At 40.8% G+C, this 17132-nt stretch overlaps 1 protein-coding gene across 1 annotated transcript in view; it reads right to left on the reverse strand.

Annotated features, from left to right (window-relative positions):
* The window catches only part of TG (thyroglobulin), a 384892-nt gene that overhangs the window by 288820 nt on the left and 78940 nt on the right, over window positions 1-17132 (reverse strand). The window contains exons 21-22 of the mRNA XM_056821020.1: window positions 7613-7762; window positions 1855-2025 (exon numbers count right to left, since the gene is read on the reverse strand). Of these exons, the coding sequence (XP_056676998.1) occupies window positions 1855-2025; window positions 7613-7762 (321 nt within the window). The remainder of the gene's footprint in view (window positions 1-1854; window positions 2026-7612; window positions 7763-17132) is intronic.

The raw sequence follows: 17132 nt of genomic DNA on the forward strand, positions 1-17132 counted from the left end.
AACAGTAATAACAAAAGGGGCATTCTCTCTAACAATAATAATTCACATTTCTATAATTATCTTAATTTTTGTAAAAGCATTTAGATAATTAGAAGCATTATTATCCGGTGAGTGTGTGTGTGTGTGTGTGTGTGTGTGTGTGTGTGTGTGTGTGTGTGTGTGTGTGTGTGTGTGTGAAAGCTCAAAGAGGTCCAGAAACTTTCCAGGTCCCCAAACCAGTAAATATCAGAGGCTGGTATTTGACACCATGTCCCTTCCAATTATAATGAGAGTGTCTTTTAATAGCTTTCATTTATAGAATACTGGACAGTTTACAAAGTGCTTTTTTACAACCGTCAGCTTGAGGTGTCTGTATGTCATCATTAGACCCATTTTACAGTTGAAGTAGCTGAAACTCAGTCAAAGGAAGTGACTTGCCCACAGCTGCTGAGCTATAACTTCCAGAGCCAAGCCTAGAATACAAGACCTCCGAGCCTATGTCTATAGGTCTTTCTACTAAATCATGAATGGAATGGAAAATGGTAGCCAGAATAAAATAAGGTAAGTTTTGGGAAGGATTTATATTTTTTTGTAAAGATTGGAAGAAAGAGAGCTGATATATTTGTGTAGCTCTGCCTTGATTAAATCTAATTCACTCATGAGTCAACACATCACCCATGATGTCATTGGTCCTCTTTGAAATGAAGAAAGAAAAATAACAAACAACACTAAGCACCAATGAATATGTAGTGGAACCACTGACTTGTGTCACTGTTGGGCAAGTCTTTTAATATGTGTTTCAGTATTTTCGTCTATAAAATGGGCATAATAATGCTTACACCTCCTACTGGGCTCCCATGTCCCATCATGATCTCTTTCATGTGGCTATCCCCTTAAGTAGTTCAGATCACAACCAAACTATGTCTGCCCACCTTGTGTGACTCTCACCCATCTCTTCCCATAAATTCACTACCAGGAAGCTGGGGGCCTCCCTTGTATTCTCTTGACATTGAGTCATTGGAACTAAGGAGATATCTTGGTTTCCTCTCACGCTAGCCAAAGTGACTAACTTCTCATTTCTCTTTGGTGACCTATGAACAAAGGAAAGATACTGTTCTACAAGGGATATATAAGATGTGAATGTACTTGGAAAAATAATAATTATAGTTCACATGTCTATAGAGCACTCGCTGGTTGAAAACCACTCCCATACATTTTCTCACTTGATTCTCACAACAACCCTGAAAGCATGACAAGTAGGTATTTTAAACCCATTTTATAGATAAGAAAAATGAGATTAAAGTGATCGTGTTGTTGTTCAGTAGTACTGGAGTCTACACAACCCCATGAATACTGACCATGAGGTTTTCTTTGGCAGAGACTCTAGGGTGGTTTGCCATTCTCTTTTTCAATGTGCTTCCATTTTAGAGATGAGGAACTGAGGCAAATAGGGACTAAGAGACTTGCCCAGGGTCACACAGCTAATAGAGGTCTGACGCTGGACTTTAACTCAGCTCTTCCTGACTCCAGGTCCAGTGTCCTAGCCATTTTACCACCTGGCTACCCCCAAACAGCTAGTAAGCTTCAGAGCTGGGATCTAAATCAGGCCTTCTGATTTCAAGTCCACGACTTCCTCTTCTTTTTAAATTTTTTATTTTTCTTCTCCACAGTGACCTGTCCTATGGGAAAGGATAAACTGGCTGGTGGAAAGGATCAAAGTGGGCTTATATTTGGGGATCATTCCTCAGCTGCATGACCTAAATAGCTCACATTTAATGACTCAAGTGGCCCAAAGTTATCTTTTATGTCTTTCCCTTTATGGGTTTTCTTCCTTATTCCCTTAGTCCCTTGGCTGGTTTCCCATGTAGCACATACTTAGGCATTGGGAACTGGTCAAAGAACCATCTGTTTCTGTCCAAGCCAATGTCTTTCCAAGACTGTCCACACAGAAGGCTCCCCTGCCACTTGGGTCTCTCTGGCTAGGACTGTAAGCACCATCATCGTCACACTGCAGTCCCAGATCATTCTTCTGGCAATCAGTAACACCTGCAAGAGAACATCAGTCAGTCAAGGAACTTTCATTAAGTGATTACCAAGTGCCTAACACGAAGATACAAAGATGGGTAAAAACAAACCACTCTGGTTGGTGTAAACCAGTGTAGGGGCTCCCAAGCATAGTCTCACAACATGACCAGATTGCTAGGCAGTTTTGCAGGGGACAGTGATATACTCTTTTAAATGGCTTAAAAGCTTAATGAATCAGGGGGGATAGGAAAATGCAAAGAACAGGGCATCCCCTGACTGTTACAAGGTAAAATTCAATTCAATAAATCAATCAGTAAAGATGTATTAAGAGCCCACTATGCACCAAGTTTTCTCCTAAGTCCTGGGAATAGGAAAAGAGGCAAGGTGTTCTGGTCTAAACATCTAATTGGTGAAGACAACATAGAAACAAGGACACATATAGGAAGCCAGCTACAAAGAGGCTAACTAGGAAACACTCAACAGAGGGAAGGTACTAACATTAAGAGGGTTTGGGTAAGACCTTCTTGCAGGGGGGGAAATTTTTAATTGGAACTTAAAAGAGAGTCCAGAGTTAGAGATGAGGAAGGAGAGTGTTCCTGACACTGGGGAAAGCCTGAGGAAATGCCCGGTGCCAAAGTATGAAGTGTTTTGTTCATGGAACAAGTCAGGAAGCCTGTGTCACTGGACTGAAGAATAAGAAGATTGGGAAGGTAGAAGGCTGGGTGACAAAGGGTATTGAATGCCAAACAGTGTTTCTATTGCCTATAGGAGCAAATGCAAGAGGAAGCCCATTTAGCCATTAAGAACCGAAGGAATGGGGCAGCTAGCTAGTATGTTGGATAGAGCACCAGGACTGGAATTGAGAGCACCTGGATTCGAATCTGGCTTTAGATAGCGATGCTATCCTGGACAAGTCACTTAATCCCAATTGCCTAGCCCTTGTCACACTTCTGTTTTACACTTTATTTTAATAGAGAAGGTAAGTATTTTTTTTAAAAGAAATAGAATCTTAGGAATGTGGGGGGAGGAGAGGAAGCTAACATAAAAAATTAGTAAAAGGTGGTCCTCTGTTTAGTCTTTAATCTACCTCAGCCTGGCTGTGTGCCTTTGTTCACCTGTCCTTTTTTTTCTAGCAGCCCCTCCATTGCTCATTGGTTTTCCTTCTCTGCTTATTCAATTCAATTAGAGGCAGCTAGGTGATGAAATGGATAGAATGGGGTCTGAAGTCAGGAAGACCTGAGTTTAAATCTGACCTAAGACACCTCTTAGCTATGTGACCCTGGGCAAGTCATTTAATGTATCTGCCTTACATATTGACCTTGTATATATGTAAATGTGTCCTTTGACCTCTTTTTACTTGCAGTGATTCTTTTGGATCTTGGGGTATGATGGTATTGAAAACCTCTTGCTTCCAGATTTCTTTTCATGAAACCAGTCATTGTTACAACCGGAGTTAAAATAAAATGAATGATATAGTTTGGGGAAAAATATCAGTTTCCTTATCTCTAAAATGGGGATAATAATAAATCTTATCTCCCAGGGTTGTTGTAAAGATCAAATGAGATATTTATAAAGCATTTGGTAGGGCATAGTGCCTTACACACAGTAGCCACTATAAAAGTGTTAGCTATTATTTATTATTCACAAAGATATATTATACCTTTTGTATATTTGATCAGCTCTGTGGATACAAAGATTCAAGGATTTTATAATCTACTAGGAAGGATGTGACTGAACACAAATAAGTGTTACCAGGTAGGATGCCATTGGGGAGAAAAAAAACAACTGACCAAAAAGTGCTCTAGTAGGATGTTAAAAGGGCAGATAGCTGGCTCAGGGGATAGAGTGCTGGGTTTAGAGTCAAGAAGACTCTACTTCCTGAGTTTAAATCTGGCCTCAGATGCTTACTAGCTATATGATCCTAGGCAAGTCATTTTGCCTCAGTTTCCTCATTTGTTAAATGAACTTGAGAAGGAAATGGTAAACCACTTCAGTATCTGCCAGGAAAACCACAAATGAGGTCATAAAAAGCCAGAAATGCCTGAACTACAACAAAGGATGTTAAAAATTACCTTAGAGGTAATTAAGTCTATGCAAAAAATTGAGGCACTGAAAAGTTGTAAGTTTCCAGAATCACAGGGCTAGTATGTATTTCTGAGGTGGAATTTGAACCCAGGCTTTCCTAAATCAAAATTCAATACTTATCTGTAGTCTTTAGATTTTGAGCTCTTACTTAAGGAAATGGACTGTTTTTTTTTTTCATTTTTTTTTTTGCATACTCCAAACTTATCACAGTCCCTGACACACAGTAGGCACTTAACAAATGCATGTTAGTTGTCCACTAATATTTGAGGAGAAAGAGATCACTTTCTGGCTTTGTTGAGCCACTACTCTGTCTACCTGCTCAGCTCTCCAGCTCCTGCAGAGGGTGTCTGTGATTCTCTCTCACCCACCCCGCCTGGGTCCTTTCCTCGCTCCACACCATTGCTCTGGCTCATTTCTCAACTACCAGCTCCCTCTCTGACAGATTATTTAGTACATACACTGCAGATGGGAGCAGTTTGCTAAGGTGGGCCAACAAGAAACTATTTCCCTTATACCAGAACACCTTCAACTCTGAGCTCTGTTGTAGAGGAGACCCACACAGCTAAGAGAAAATGTTTTAATTTTATTTTCTATTTTCTAAATATATTATTTTCTATTTTCTATATATTTTATTTTCTATATTCTATATATTTTGTTTTCTCTTTCCCATATCTTTTATTTTCTATTCTCCATAATTTTATTTTCTATTTTGCATTCTATTTTATTTTCCACATATCTCTAACATAGACAGAAATTGGAAATTACCTAGATTAAAAAATAACAAACTTTGCAGTCACAATTTACCCATCTATAACATTTTGTAGTGAGGGTCCAGACTGGTGATTTCATTGCCATTGCTTCCAAACTCCCTTTGCCAATGTAGATTAAACTTTTCTGTGACTTTCAGTCTTCAAAGATTTGCTGGGGCCAATAAGAGGTTAAGTGACTTTCCCAGGGTCACAGGGCTAAGGTGTCAGAGGCAGAAACTGAACCCAGGTCTTACTGACTCCAAGCTTCATCCTTTGTGTACTGTGACAAGTTGCATCTCATATAATGTAAGCAAAATGTATCTGTCTTTACCCATCTAGATACACATGCATGTTTATATATTTACATACAGATATGTGCAATATGTTAATGTGCATCATACAAATATAAATAATGTATGTATATATACCTTTGTATATGCACATGTTTGTGTGTGAATATATTATAGAAGTATATGTTACTTATTTTTCTATATAAATTAGTATTTTAAAGATGATTTATTCTAATCCTTTGGTTTTTGATATAAGGAAACTGAGGCATAGAGAAGATAATTGACTTGTCCAGGCTAGCTACCAGATCTTTGCTAAAAAAAAGCAAATGGGGTCACAAAGAGTCAGACATAACTGAAATGACTAAACAACAACAATAAGGTGCCCTGCTAATGAAGGAAAATGTTCTCTACTAGAGGTAGTTCATTGTTACAGTGGACAGAAGCTTTAAATGTGTTACTGCAAAGCTCCAAGGGACAAGAAAAGAGTGGTGAGTTCTATACAATTACAAAGAACAGGCAGGAAATCTCCTATTCCTCACCTGAGAGTCTACATCCCAGACCAGCTGGAGCATTTTGTACCCCCCCCCCTTTTGATTCTAAGTTTTTTCATCTCTGTTTTTTCTTATTATTTTTCAGTCTTGTCTGACTCTTCATGAACCCATTTGGGGTTTTCTTGGCAAAAATATTGGAATGGTTTGCCATTTCCTTCATGGGGAAACTGGAGCCAAAAGACTTGCCCAGGACCACACAGTTAGTGCCTGAGGCCAGATTTGAACTCATAAAGATGACTCTTCCTGATCCCAAAGCCAATGTTCTATCCCTTGCACCAATAGTTGCCTTTACCCTTTCTTACACTCTCCCAAATGCTTGGAATTGTGGGGCAGAGCCAAGATGGCGACTTAGAATCAGGGAATGCTGAAACTGCTCTGACAGTCCTTCCAAATGAATCTTTTAAAAGCGCCTCAAAATGACAAGAGTCAGGTTCAGCTTAGTGGCTCAATGAATTGAGAGCCAGGCCTAGAGATGGGAGGTCCCGGGTTCAAATCTAGCCTCAGACACTTCCTGGACAAGTCACTTAATCCCCATTGCCTATCCTTTACCACTTTTTTGCCTTAGAACTAATATACAGTATTGATTCTAAGATGGAAGATAAGGGTTTAAAGATATATAAATAAATTTTTAAATGACAGGTGTCAAAAAACAACAGCAAGATGGAGTGAGGAGGTTCTCTTGCCAAAGGTATGGAAATTACTCCACTTCCAGGCCACCATCTCCATTTATTGAGATCTCTTCCTTTGCTTCAGAGGTCCTTTCCTTCATGAAATCTTCTTGAATTTTCCCCTCTCCCAAAAACACACATGAAAGTGATCTCTCCCTCATATTATCTATAATGCTTTGCCTGCTTTGTATTTATTTCATCACACATGGGTCATCCCCTTGTTTCATAGCTATCTCTACATATTTTGTCCCCATTTCACTCCTTGAGTGACTATTGATTACTCAATTCTCATTCTTCAGTCAGTTCAGGCATGTCAGACTCTCCATGGCCCCCTCTGGGATTTTCTTGGACAAGATTCTACAGTGATTTACCATTTTATAGATAAGGAAACTAAGGCAAGTAGGGTTAAATGACTTGTCCAGGGTCATATCACACACATTATAAGTTTCTGAGACTGGATTTGAACACAAATCTTCCCGATTCCAGTCCAGTGGTCTATCCCCTGTGCCACCTCGCTACCTATTAATTAATCAGTCAGTAATGAATATGCTCTTAAATGCCACCATGCTAAGTGCTGGGGAGACAAAGACCTAAATAAAACCATCCTCAAGCAGTATTCCCTCGTGGGAAAGGGGCAATGAAATGGGGTCTCTTGCAATGGCCAGTATATATATATATATATATATATACATACAAGATACTGTAATAGAGAGAGGTATGTGCAAAATATATGCAAGAGACTCTGAGAGGCAAGGACACCAGGAAAAGCCTCGTGTGGTCAGCTAGGGCCTGGCCCCGTCTTGAGGGCAGGTCAGGATTCTAAGGAAGAAAGGTGAGGCCGGAGAGCATTTAAGCATGGAAAATCACTCTTGCACAAAAATTAAAAAGCACAGAATTGTACAATGGAGTATCACGGATGAGAAATAGTAGCCAGTTGAGTTTAGCTCCCGGAAGAGTCAAGATATAATAGGGCGAGAATGGTGGGCTGAGGTCAGATCCTAAGGAGGTTTGAATGCCAAATGGAGGAATTTGTATAGGATCCTGGAAGCTTCAGGGAGCCAGGGAGTACATGGAGAAGAAAGGAATGATGGCATCTGATATGTCCATTAGGAAAATCACAGAGGGAGTTCTATGGAGGGTGGATTAGAGAAGGGAGAGATTGGAAGCTGGGAGATGAACCAGAAGGCCATTTCAATGGTCCCTGCATGAAATAATGGTATTATAGAGATTTCTCTTTTGAAGCAGGCCCTGAGGCATTCACTTACAGTGACTTTGACTGAAAGCTCCAATTGAAATGGTTGTTCTGCCTGCAGGACACCGGACACAGGCCAAGCTGCCTGGCTGCTCTTGGTAGAATCCAGGAGAACAGGGGACACATTCTTCATTCTGAAAGTAGCTGCCTTCAGGGCAGATAACTACAAAGCAAAAGAAGAGAAGGAGGAATGTCATGAATTCCATCCAAGCTGTTTGACTGCTGTCCCCCAAAATAGAGGCAGGTGAAATACCCAAAGGCACCTCAATGGGTTATGGACTCTATGGCCCTGGCTAAGACCAAAAGCATCTTTGATTAATGTCTGAGATCTTTGGTTTTCCTCCTATCTTCTCTGTTCTCACTGTCAGCCCCCCCCACCCCCCAGCCTGTCTGGATTGTCATGGATTCCTAACAGGTTTCTCTGACTCCAGGCTCTCCCTCCTTCAAATCTTTCTCCTTTAATCCATCACCTAATGAAATATTTAGACAGCAAGAGCACTGTAGCTAGATTTTGGAGTAGTGCTGTTGTTTAGTTGTTTGAGTCATGTCCATCTCTTTTCGTGATCCCATTTGGGATTTTCTTGGCAAAGACACTGGAGCAATTTGCTATTTCCTTCTCCAGCTCATTTTATAGATTAGGACATTGAGGCAAACAGAGTTAAGAACTTGCCCAGGGTCATCCAGCTAGTATCTGGGGCAAGACCCTATTGTGATTTTCTTAGCAAAGATCCTAGAATGGTTTAGCATTTCCTTCTCCAGATCATCTCACAGATGAGGAAACTGAGGCAAATAGTGCTAAGTGACTTGCCTAGGGTCACGCAGCTAGTAAATGTCTGAGGCTGGATTTGAACTCATATCTTCCTGACTCCTGGCTCAAAATTCTTTCTACTGTGCCATCTCACTGCCCCCCTCCCCCGAGAATGTAGCAAGGAGTAAAGTAAATCTACACAGGGCTTTGAATGCCAAAGAACTGCCATCTTTGATTCTGGACATAATTAGGAGGCAACTGGAGTTTAATGACACATCCAGACCTTCACTTTGAGAAAAGCACTTTGATGGCTGAATGGTAGATGGAGGGGGGGGGGAGAGAGAGAGAGAGAGAGAGAGAGAGAGAGAGAGAGAGAGAGAGAGAGAGAGAGAGAGAGAGAGAGAGAGAGAGAGAGAGAGAGAGAGAGAGAGAGAGACTTGAAATGAGTAGACCAACCAGAAGGCTCTTGCAGTAGTCTGCATATGAAACCCTTTTCCTCTGGGCTTATTCACTTCTTACCCATCCTTTAAAGCCCTACTCAAATGCTACTACCTCCTCCAGGAAGTCTTCCTGATCCCTCAGTTGATACTACCTCATGCTCTCAAATCTCATATGACAGTTTTTTTCAACTCTCTAATACACTTAGCATATAATATGGCATTTGTTTATCTACCTAACCAAGTTATCTTTATTTGTATCTCTACTGCCCAGAATATTTGTGATTGTTTGATCAGATTCTTCATGACCCCATTGGCCATTCCTTGGCAAAGATACTGGAAAAGTTTGAAATTTCCATCTCTGGATTATTTGACAGATGAGGAAACTGAGGCAAACAAAGTTAAGTGACTTGCCTAGAGTCACACAGCTAGTAAGTGATTGAGACTGGAATTGAATTGAGGTAGATGAGTCTTTCTGACTCCAAGCCTGGTCCTCTATGCACAGTGCCACCTCGCTGCCCCTGCTCAGCATCTAGTAATTGCTTAATAAATTCTTGCTGATTTGCTGACCTATAAGATCAGGGGTTACTGAGGCATACAGAACTCTTTCGCTATGTGACATTGGATTGCCATGCTTTTCCAGGTCTTGTTTCTATTTCTGAAAATCCTGTTCTACCCATTACTTTTAAATATACACCTCTGCTTCCCCCCCCACCCCCCCCTCATGTTACAGATTTGGAGGCAAAAAGCTCAAACTTGCTAGAATTTTGCCTGATATGGAGAAAATAGTCTGTGAGTGAAGGCTCAAGGGACTCTCCCATGTGTAAAAGGCATGAACTTCAGGACTTCTCTTTGGGCTTCTTAGAGGTCTTTCCAGTCCCCCTCTTAATTTCTAGATAATTGAGATCACAAGTACAAGGCTCTAATGATGATGAAGATAATGATGGTGGACAATGTCCAAAAATTCAATGAAACTCTCTTCAGCTTATTTACTGCTATTCCTTCAGCAAAGAATCAAGACATAAGAGGGCAAGATTTGCCGACTGGATCTAAGGGCTGAGTTACCAGATACATCATGACTTCAGGCTTCATATTCTAAGTAAGTTTAAAACCAGAGCCACATCTGGGGAATTGTATAATGTGCCTTCCAGCCTACCACTGACAATTCATTTCTTCCCTCAGAGGACCCAGTTTCATTACTCAGATGAGTCAGGCAGAGAAGTAAGCCCAGAGCAAACCTAGTCTCTGGAACAGTGATTAGCTTTCAAGTAAGTGGTCTTCGGATTAATGGCAGCCCACCAGACTGAGCTCCCTTGCTTTCCTCTGTCCCAGCTGCAGGGAGGCAGAAGTAGAAAGAAAAATACAAAATATGACTTGGCCCAACATAATTCCTGTCATTGGTTCAGTTTTAAGCACAAAAGTATGGTTGTGTTTAGGAAAAAAACAAGAAATGTTAAATTGTAGGAAGCTTGGGCAACTGCTGCCTAATTTTCTCTTTCAAGGAATTTCTCTCATTTGCCAGCAATTTCTCTCCTGTAACCAATCGTTATCTTTGCTGGGGAAGGAACGACTCCTGGTACTAACTTTTTCAGGAAGAGCAGACTAAGAACAAATAACTATGATTGATAAATAAGGTTGACATTCTCAGTCTAGAGAGGGATTTAGCAAGACTGAAAACATAGGTGGGCTTTAGGAAAGGTACCTTTTAAAGAGAAGCAAAATTTGAACTTTTCTCTTATTTCAATGTGTTGTTATTAACTTGTTTTTCAGTTGGGTCTGACTCTTTGTGGCCTTGTTTGTGAGTGGTTTGCCATTTCCTTCTCCAGCTCATTTGGCAAATGAGGAAACTGAGACAAAAAGGATTAAGTGACTTGCCCAGTTGCTTGCACAGCTAATAATTGCCTCAGGCCAGATTTGAACCCAAGATTCCCAACTCCAGCTATGGCACTCTATCCACTATGCCACTTAGCTGCCCCTTATATCTGTAGAGAACCTGAAATTGTAGCACTCACAATGCCCAAATTTCAGCAAAAGGTCAGGGCTGGTTAATCTCTACAGTAGAGACAAATATTGGGTATTTTATGAATCATTAATTTGTTTACTCAGCATTTGTTAGTTTAAGTAGGACTGAGCCTGTAAGAGTATAAAGGCTGGGGTTTGGACGTTTACAGTCTCATTCTAGAAGCTACATGAGTTTGAAAAAGCTATTTAACATTCTCCCTCCTCTCCACCTCACCTTCCTTCAGTAGCTTGAAGCAATTAGGCATTGTTCCACTCCTCTGACCCCACCCTAAAAGATGCTATAAGAACACAAGGACTGTAAGCTCTGATGGAGATTTCACACTGGTCCCTCTCTTTAATGTACTGGGAAAGCTTCTAGAACATTAATTTGTGTACGGATGTAGCAAATGAGCTCATCAGAGCTGAGCATCTGGAAAAGCCTAGTTCTGCTCCATTTGGGGACCAGCCTTTTTTCATCCTTTCATGGGTATTCAGCTGGTTTGATTCTTGTGGGGGCTTGTGTGACATATAATAGTGGGAGGGTGAAATTCTCTTGGGGATTCACTTAGGATCATGAATCTGAAAGCTTGGAAAGGCCCCTAGGGATCTGTTAGTCCATTATTTTACAGATTAGGAAACAGACACCCTCAGGAGTTAAGTAATTTGCCTAAAATCTCACAGGTAATAAGGGATCAAGTCAGGATTCAAACTCAGGTCTAAACTCGGCTCCCAGTCTACTCTCACCTGTTCTTTGTTTGCAGTTTAGAAGAAAAGGAGTGAGGGATGTAGAATGGTTTCTGAGCAGGTAAATATGGAAAAGGAAGAGTCTGTGATTTTAATTAGCCTCTCCTTTGCCTCTTCCCAGCCATATGCATGAATCTTTCTCTTTTGTTCTCATTCTCCTGGCTCTACTCTGGATTTCCTCTTTCATGCCACAATCCTTCATCCTGGAAGATCCTTCTAGCCTTTGGAATTCACACCTTGGAAGTACCCTCCAACACTCAGTCTCTCCCTGGTATTAATTGGATGGCTTCTCCAAGAACCTCCATTTAAAGGGAGTGCCTAGACCAGTCATGTCTCATTCTTTTCCAGGACTTTCTCTATCATGCCCCCTAACAGGGACCTTTGTCTTCCTGCTCCCTCTCTCAGCTTCCTTCTAATTGTTGTTTTCCCCATTAAAATGTAAGCTCTTTGAGGGCAAGGAGCTGTCTTTTTTTTTTTTTTTAAGTCCTTCCTTTCCATTAACTTCCACATTGAATTGTTACTAAGTATTGGTTCCAAGGTAGAAGAATAGTAAGGACTAGGTAATGGGGATTCAGTGACTAGCCCAGGGTTACCCAACTAGAAAGTTTCTGAGGCCAGATTTGAACCCAAGACCTCTCATCTCCAGGCTTGACTTCTGTCTGCTGAGCCACCTAGCTGGTCCTTTAACAAATGCTTATTGACAGACTGACCATTGAAGTTTCATCTGTATTTGTAATTAAAGTAAACAACCTGGAGAAATAGCATCACACTATGGAAAATTATCTTTTCAATTGATTCCAGATCTCAGAAATGCAAAACTGTGGAAGTCAAACATACCTACTATAGAAATTCAAACCCATTTCTATCTACATATGCTCATGAACATTCATGGTGCTGGGAAAGGGGGCACATCTTATTAGAAAGAACCCATTAGTCTTGAAAATGAATATATAAACTACTCTTCAGATAATTTGTTAGTTGTCCTTCTATAGTAATTACCTATACTTCAACTTTAGGCTATGTTATCTATCTATCTATTTGGCATAGCTCCTAGGTCAGCACTGGCAAAGGTTTTTGAGTTTGCATGCCCAGAGGGCAACTTCAAGCTGTCTGTGTGTTGCCCCCTTCCTCTACCACCCCACTACTCAAGTGTGCAGAGGGAAGAAGTGCTTGTTTTGGATCCTGTCCTAGATGATCTTTCATCATATCTCACTAGTACCCTGCTACCATCCCTGAGCTGATCTCCACCAGAAACATTTTAAGTCAGAAAGTTACCACTAGGGACCAATCAGGTAGCATAATGGATAGAGTGCCAGACCTGGAATAGGAAGGACCTGGGTTCAAAATTGGCCTCAGATACTTCCTAGTTGTATGACCCTGGCAAGCCACTTAACCCCAATTTTCCCAGGCTTTACCATTTCTTTGGACATCTACTATTCCATATAGAAGCTACAACAATTTGATTGTTGATACTTAAAACTGATACTTAGTATTTATTCTAAGACAAAAGGTAAAAGTGTAAAAATTGATTGATATTGGTATTAATTCTGAGTCAGAAGGTAAGGGGAAAATTGATATTTAGTACTGATTCTAAGACAGATAATAATAATTATAATGATAAGAATAATGATAATGATAAGAAAGGACAGACAAGGAGTTAATTTGGATCTCTTTCTTTCAATGGATTGATCCTCTAACAAAATAATCAAAAATATGGTGTCTCCCACTGCTCCAAAGAACTGGGTGTTGGTTTAGATGGCACTACTAAATTACATTACTCATCTACCTCACCTAGTTATCTGGGATTTCCCAGTAATCCATCCCTCTTCTAAATTTCTCTCTTTCTATTAAGGGTACCACCATCCCTCCCATCACCCAGCTTCATGGTTTAGAGTCATAGTGGCCTCCTTATTGTGCCTCATCATCCTTTGCCAATTAGTTGCCTAGTGTTATTGACTCTTTATCTCTCACATCTGCCCCCTTTTTCCATTCATCAATTTCAGATCCCCCATATATCAGACACCACATCACCCCTCACCTGAACTATTGCATAGCCTCGCAATTTCTTTCCTCTTCTCCAATCTTTCTTCCACTGAGCTGCCAAAGTATTATTCTTCAAGCATAGATATGATCCTGTAATTCCCCTGCTTACTTCCAATATGCAGTATAGACTCCTCTATTTAGAGTTTAAAGACCATGGCAATCTGGCTCCAAGTCTTTACAGTCTTATTAAACCCAACTTCCCTTCCCTTACTCTTTGGTCCAGCCAAATTGGTGTTCTTATTGTCCCTCACCCAACTCATTTGATCTCCCATTTCCATGAATTTGCACAGGATATATACAATGTCCTCCCTCCCCATCTCTGCTTCCCTCAAAGTTCAACTCAAGGGCCATCTCTTTTTTTCATTTTTTTAAACCCATACCTTCTATCTTAGAAACAATATTAAGTTTCAAGGCAGAAGAATGGTAAATACTAGGAAGTTGGGGTTAAGTGACTTGCCCAGGCTCACCCCTCTAGAAAGTGTCTGAGGCCAAATTTGAAGTCAGGACCTCCTGTCTTTAGCTCTGGCTATCTATCCACTGAGCAACCCAGCTTCCCTTCCAGGGCCATCTCTCAGATGAGGTCTTTCACAATCCCTCAAATTCTAACACTTCTCTACTCTCAAAGAATCATACACTTGCATTATATTTGTTTTATATAACAATATGTGTGTATATATGTATATACATATATATATATATGTTTTATTCCCCCTCCCTCAGAGAATTTAAGATCTTTGATACCAAGCTGAGAGCAAGTGGCCCAGTCAGTAGAATACTGGATATGAAATCAAGGAGACCTGAGCATAAATTCAGTTGCACCTGAACACCGTAATAGCACTTAGTTTTTAGGGTTGTTGGGAAGGTAAAATGAGACATCTGTAAAGCATTTTGCAAACCTTAGACCTTCTAAGGTCCCTTCCAACTCTGAATCTCTTATCATCCTGTGATGCTAGAAGAAAGTTTGCAACCTGTGCTAGAGAAAGGAGCTTCCCACGCCAGCTGTTTGTTATCCATGTATTTGTAGAAAAGAAGCATAACAGCTCTCACTACTCAGATCACAATATTTTCAGGAGAAAAGTATTCTACTAACTCAGGAGTGTCTCTGCAGCCCACATCAGGGAACATCCACTGCTAGCTCAGAAGAAAAGCAAGAGGAAAGCATCTCTGTTCAAAGCCCAAGTAAGGAATGAAGGGGAGAGCAGAAGAGAAGCCTTGGCAAAGCAGAAACAGCTCCTCTAGCTCTGGTTTTAATGGACTAGTCTGAGAATCCCATTGCATGCAGGTAATTCCAAAAGGGAACAGTCAATGACCAGACCAGATGCAAACAAGTAAACAGAGGCATTAACAATGCTGTTGCAAACAAAGACTCCATTTCCCCTGTTTTATCCAGCCTCTCCTGCCAGGCATTCCAGTCTCAACCGCAGCCTACAATCCCAGCTGATCCTCCATCATTCCCTGTTCCCCAGGGGAAGCACCGGGGCTTACTGGCTGCCCCCTCCCCTCCTCAGGCTGGCCTCCCCCAGTGATCAGCCCAGCAGATGAGACCAAGATGATGACACTTTTCCACAGGACAATGCATTTGCTTGTTTTTTTCACAGCTGGATTCCAGATGTGAATATTGCAGTAGGAACACTCCCCGCCTGTCCCTCCACATACACAAGAGTCAAATAACTCCATACAGAAGAGAAGCGACCAGATTTCACCAGCCTCTCTCCAGACACCTACAAAAGGTTAAGGCTGCCATCTTTTGCCTAACTCTCCTCATGTGTATGATTCTTGAGTGTTCTACACTCTTGGTGGCCTAGAGAGTGTGTTTATTAATTCTCAATGAGGAAGAAAGCTATCTAAAGGGAAAATGGGAATGAGAAATAAGACCTATCTTGGGTATATCTGGACAGAGCCATAGTGTTAGGGGCAGAATGATATGGTCAGCAGATCAGTCAACAAACATTGTCCAAGGAATCCCTGGGTTCAAATCTGGCCTCAGACACTTCCCCGCTGTGTGACCCTGGGCAAATCACTTAACCCCCATTGCCTAGACCTTACCACTCTTCTGCCTTGGAACCAATATACAGTATTGACTCCAAGACAGAAGGTAAGAGGTTAAAAAAACCCACTATTCCAGGCCCCATGACTATTATTTATATTATGAATGTATATGGAATAAATGATTTCACTTTATTCTCCCAAGCCATCCAATAAGTAAGACAAATGTTACCAGCATCACCATTTTGTGAATATAGAAAGAAACTGAGAAAAGCTAAAAAGAAAACCCCAACACATTGTTTACTATGTGCCAGGCACTGTGCTAAGTCCTGGGTACATAAAGAAAGTCAAAAAAGGCTAGACTGAGTCAGGAATTGAGTCAAGATTAATCCTACCTTTGCTCAACCAAATCACTTAACTCCCCTATGCTTCCATTTCCTCATCTGTATAATGGAAATCAAATCCACTTAGTGCCCATCTCACAAGGTTATTGTGAGGCTCAAATAAGGTAAATATGGGCACCGAACTTTGTTCATTTCAAAACATGGAGGCTGTCTGGCACAATGGAATAAGAGTTGGCTCTGGAATAAATGGATCTGGGTTCAAATCCAACCTCTGATATGTGGCCTTGGGAAAGTCACTTTAACTTAACAGGTCTCATATTCCTTCTTACCTGCAAATGAGAAGTTGAACTAGAGCAGAGGTGTCAAATAGCCATAGGTGGCCCCCAACAATCCCAAGTAGAGCACAAAATTAAATGTAATTGGGAAATATTTAAGAAAATAAGTAAAAACACAATAAAACATAGATATAATATTTGAAAACAAAGTCAATATGTGACTGAGATCCTTATGTGTGGTTCAGTGGCCCTTGATTACATTAGAATTTCATATCATGGGACCTAGTGATCCCTGAGATTCCTTCTGGATATAGATCTATAATCCTTTAAAAACATTAGCTGTTTGTGTTATTAAATAAAATGGCAGAGGAGGTAAAGTTGGTCTTTGAGATCTCTCATTTCCTCATCTTGGTACCTCTCTTCCCCTCCCACCATGATGTTTCATCCTCTAAAGACCTGATACTTTCATTTGGTTCCCTCTGTGGTACTCCATCTAGGTCTGGATGTTGCCATTATCCTCCCTAACAGTCTAATTACTAAAGGAAGAATAAGGAGAAGCACAAAAGACATCCTGTGCTATGTGTAGGAAATTGTGCTGGACCATTTCTTGGTGCCAAAGCTGCAGGAAAGAGCTGAATAGTTACAACTAATTACAATGAAGGTATTTAGGGGAAAGAGGGAAGGGACTGATATATTTAAATCCTTATATGGATTTAATAGAGTAAATGGTGACAGTGAATGGAGTGGGGGCTCAGCAAAAGCAGTGACCTGGAGTGTGTGCTAGGTTCAGGGCTGTCTCCCTTTCCTTTAAGATGTCCCTATGATGGGAGGCAGAGAGGACAGCTAAGTGGTTGTTACAGGGTGGGTTAAAAGAAGGGTTCAAGGGATCTCTTTACTTCTTGCCTTTTGCAAAGCTAATCCTTTACAACATGGTGGAACAGGAATCAAGACCATC

Source organism: Monodelphis domestica, chromosome 3 (assembly GCF_027887165.1).
Source record: "Monodelphis domestica isolate mMonDom1 chromosome 3, mMonDom1.pri, whole genome shotgun sequence".
NCBI classification, from domain to species: Eukaryota; Metazoa; Chordata; class Mammalia; order Didelphimorphia; family Didelphidae; genus Monodelphis; species Monodelphis domestica.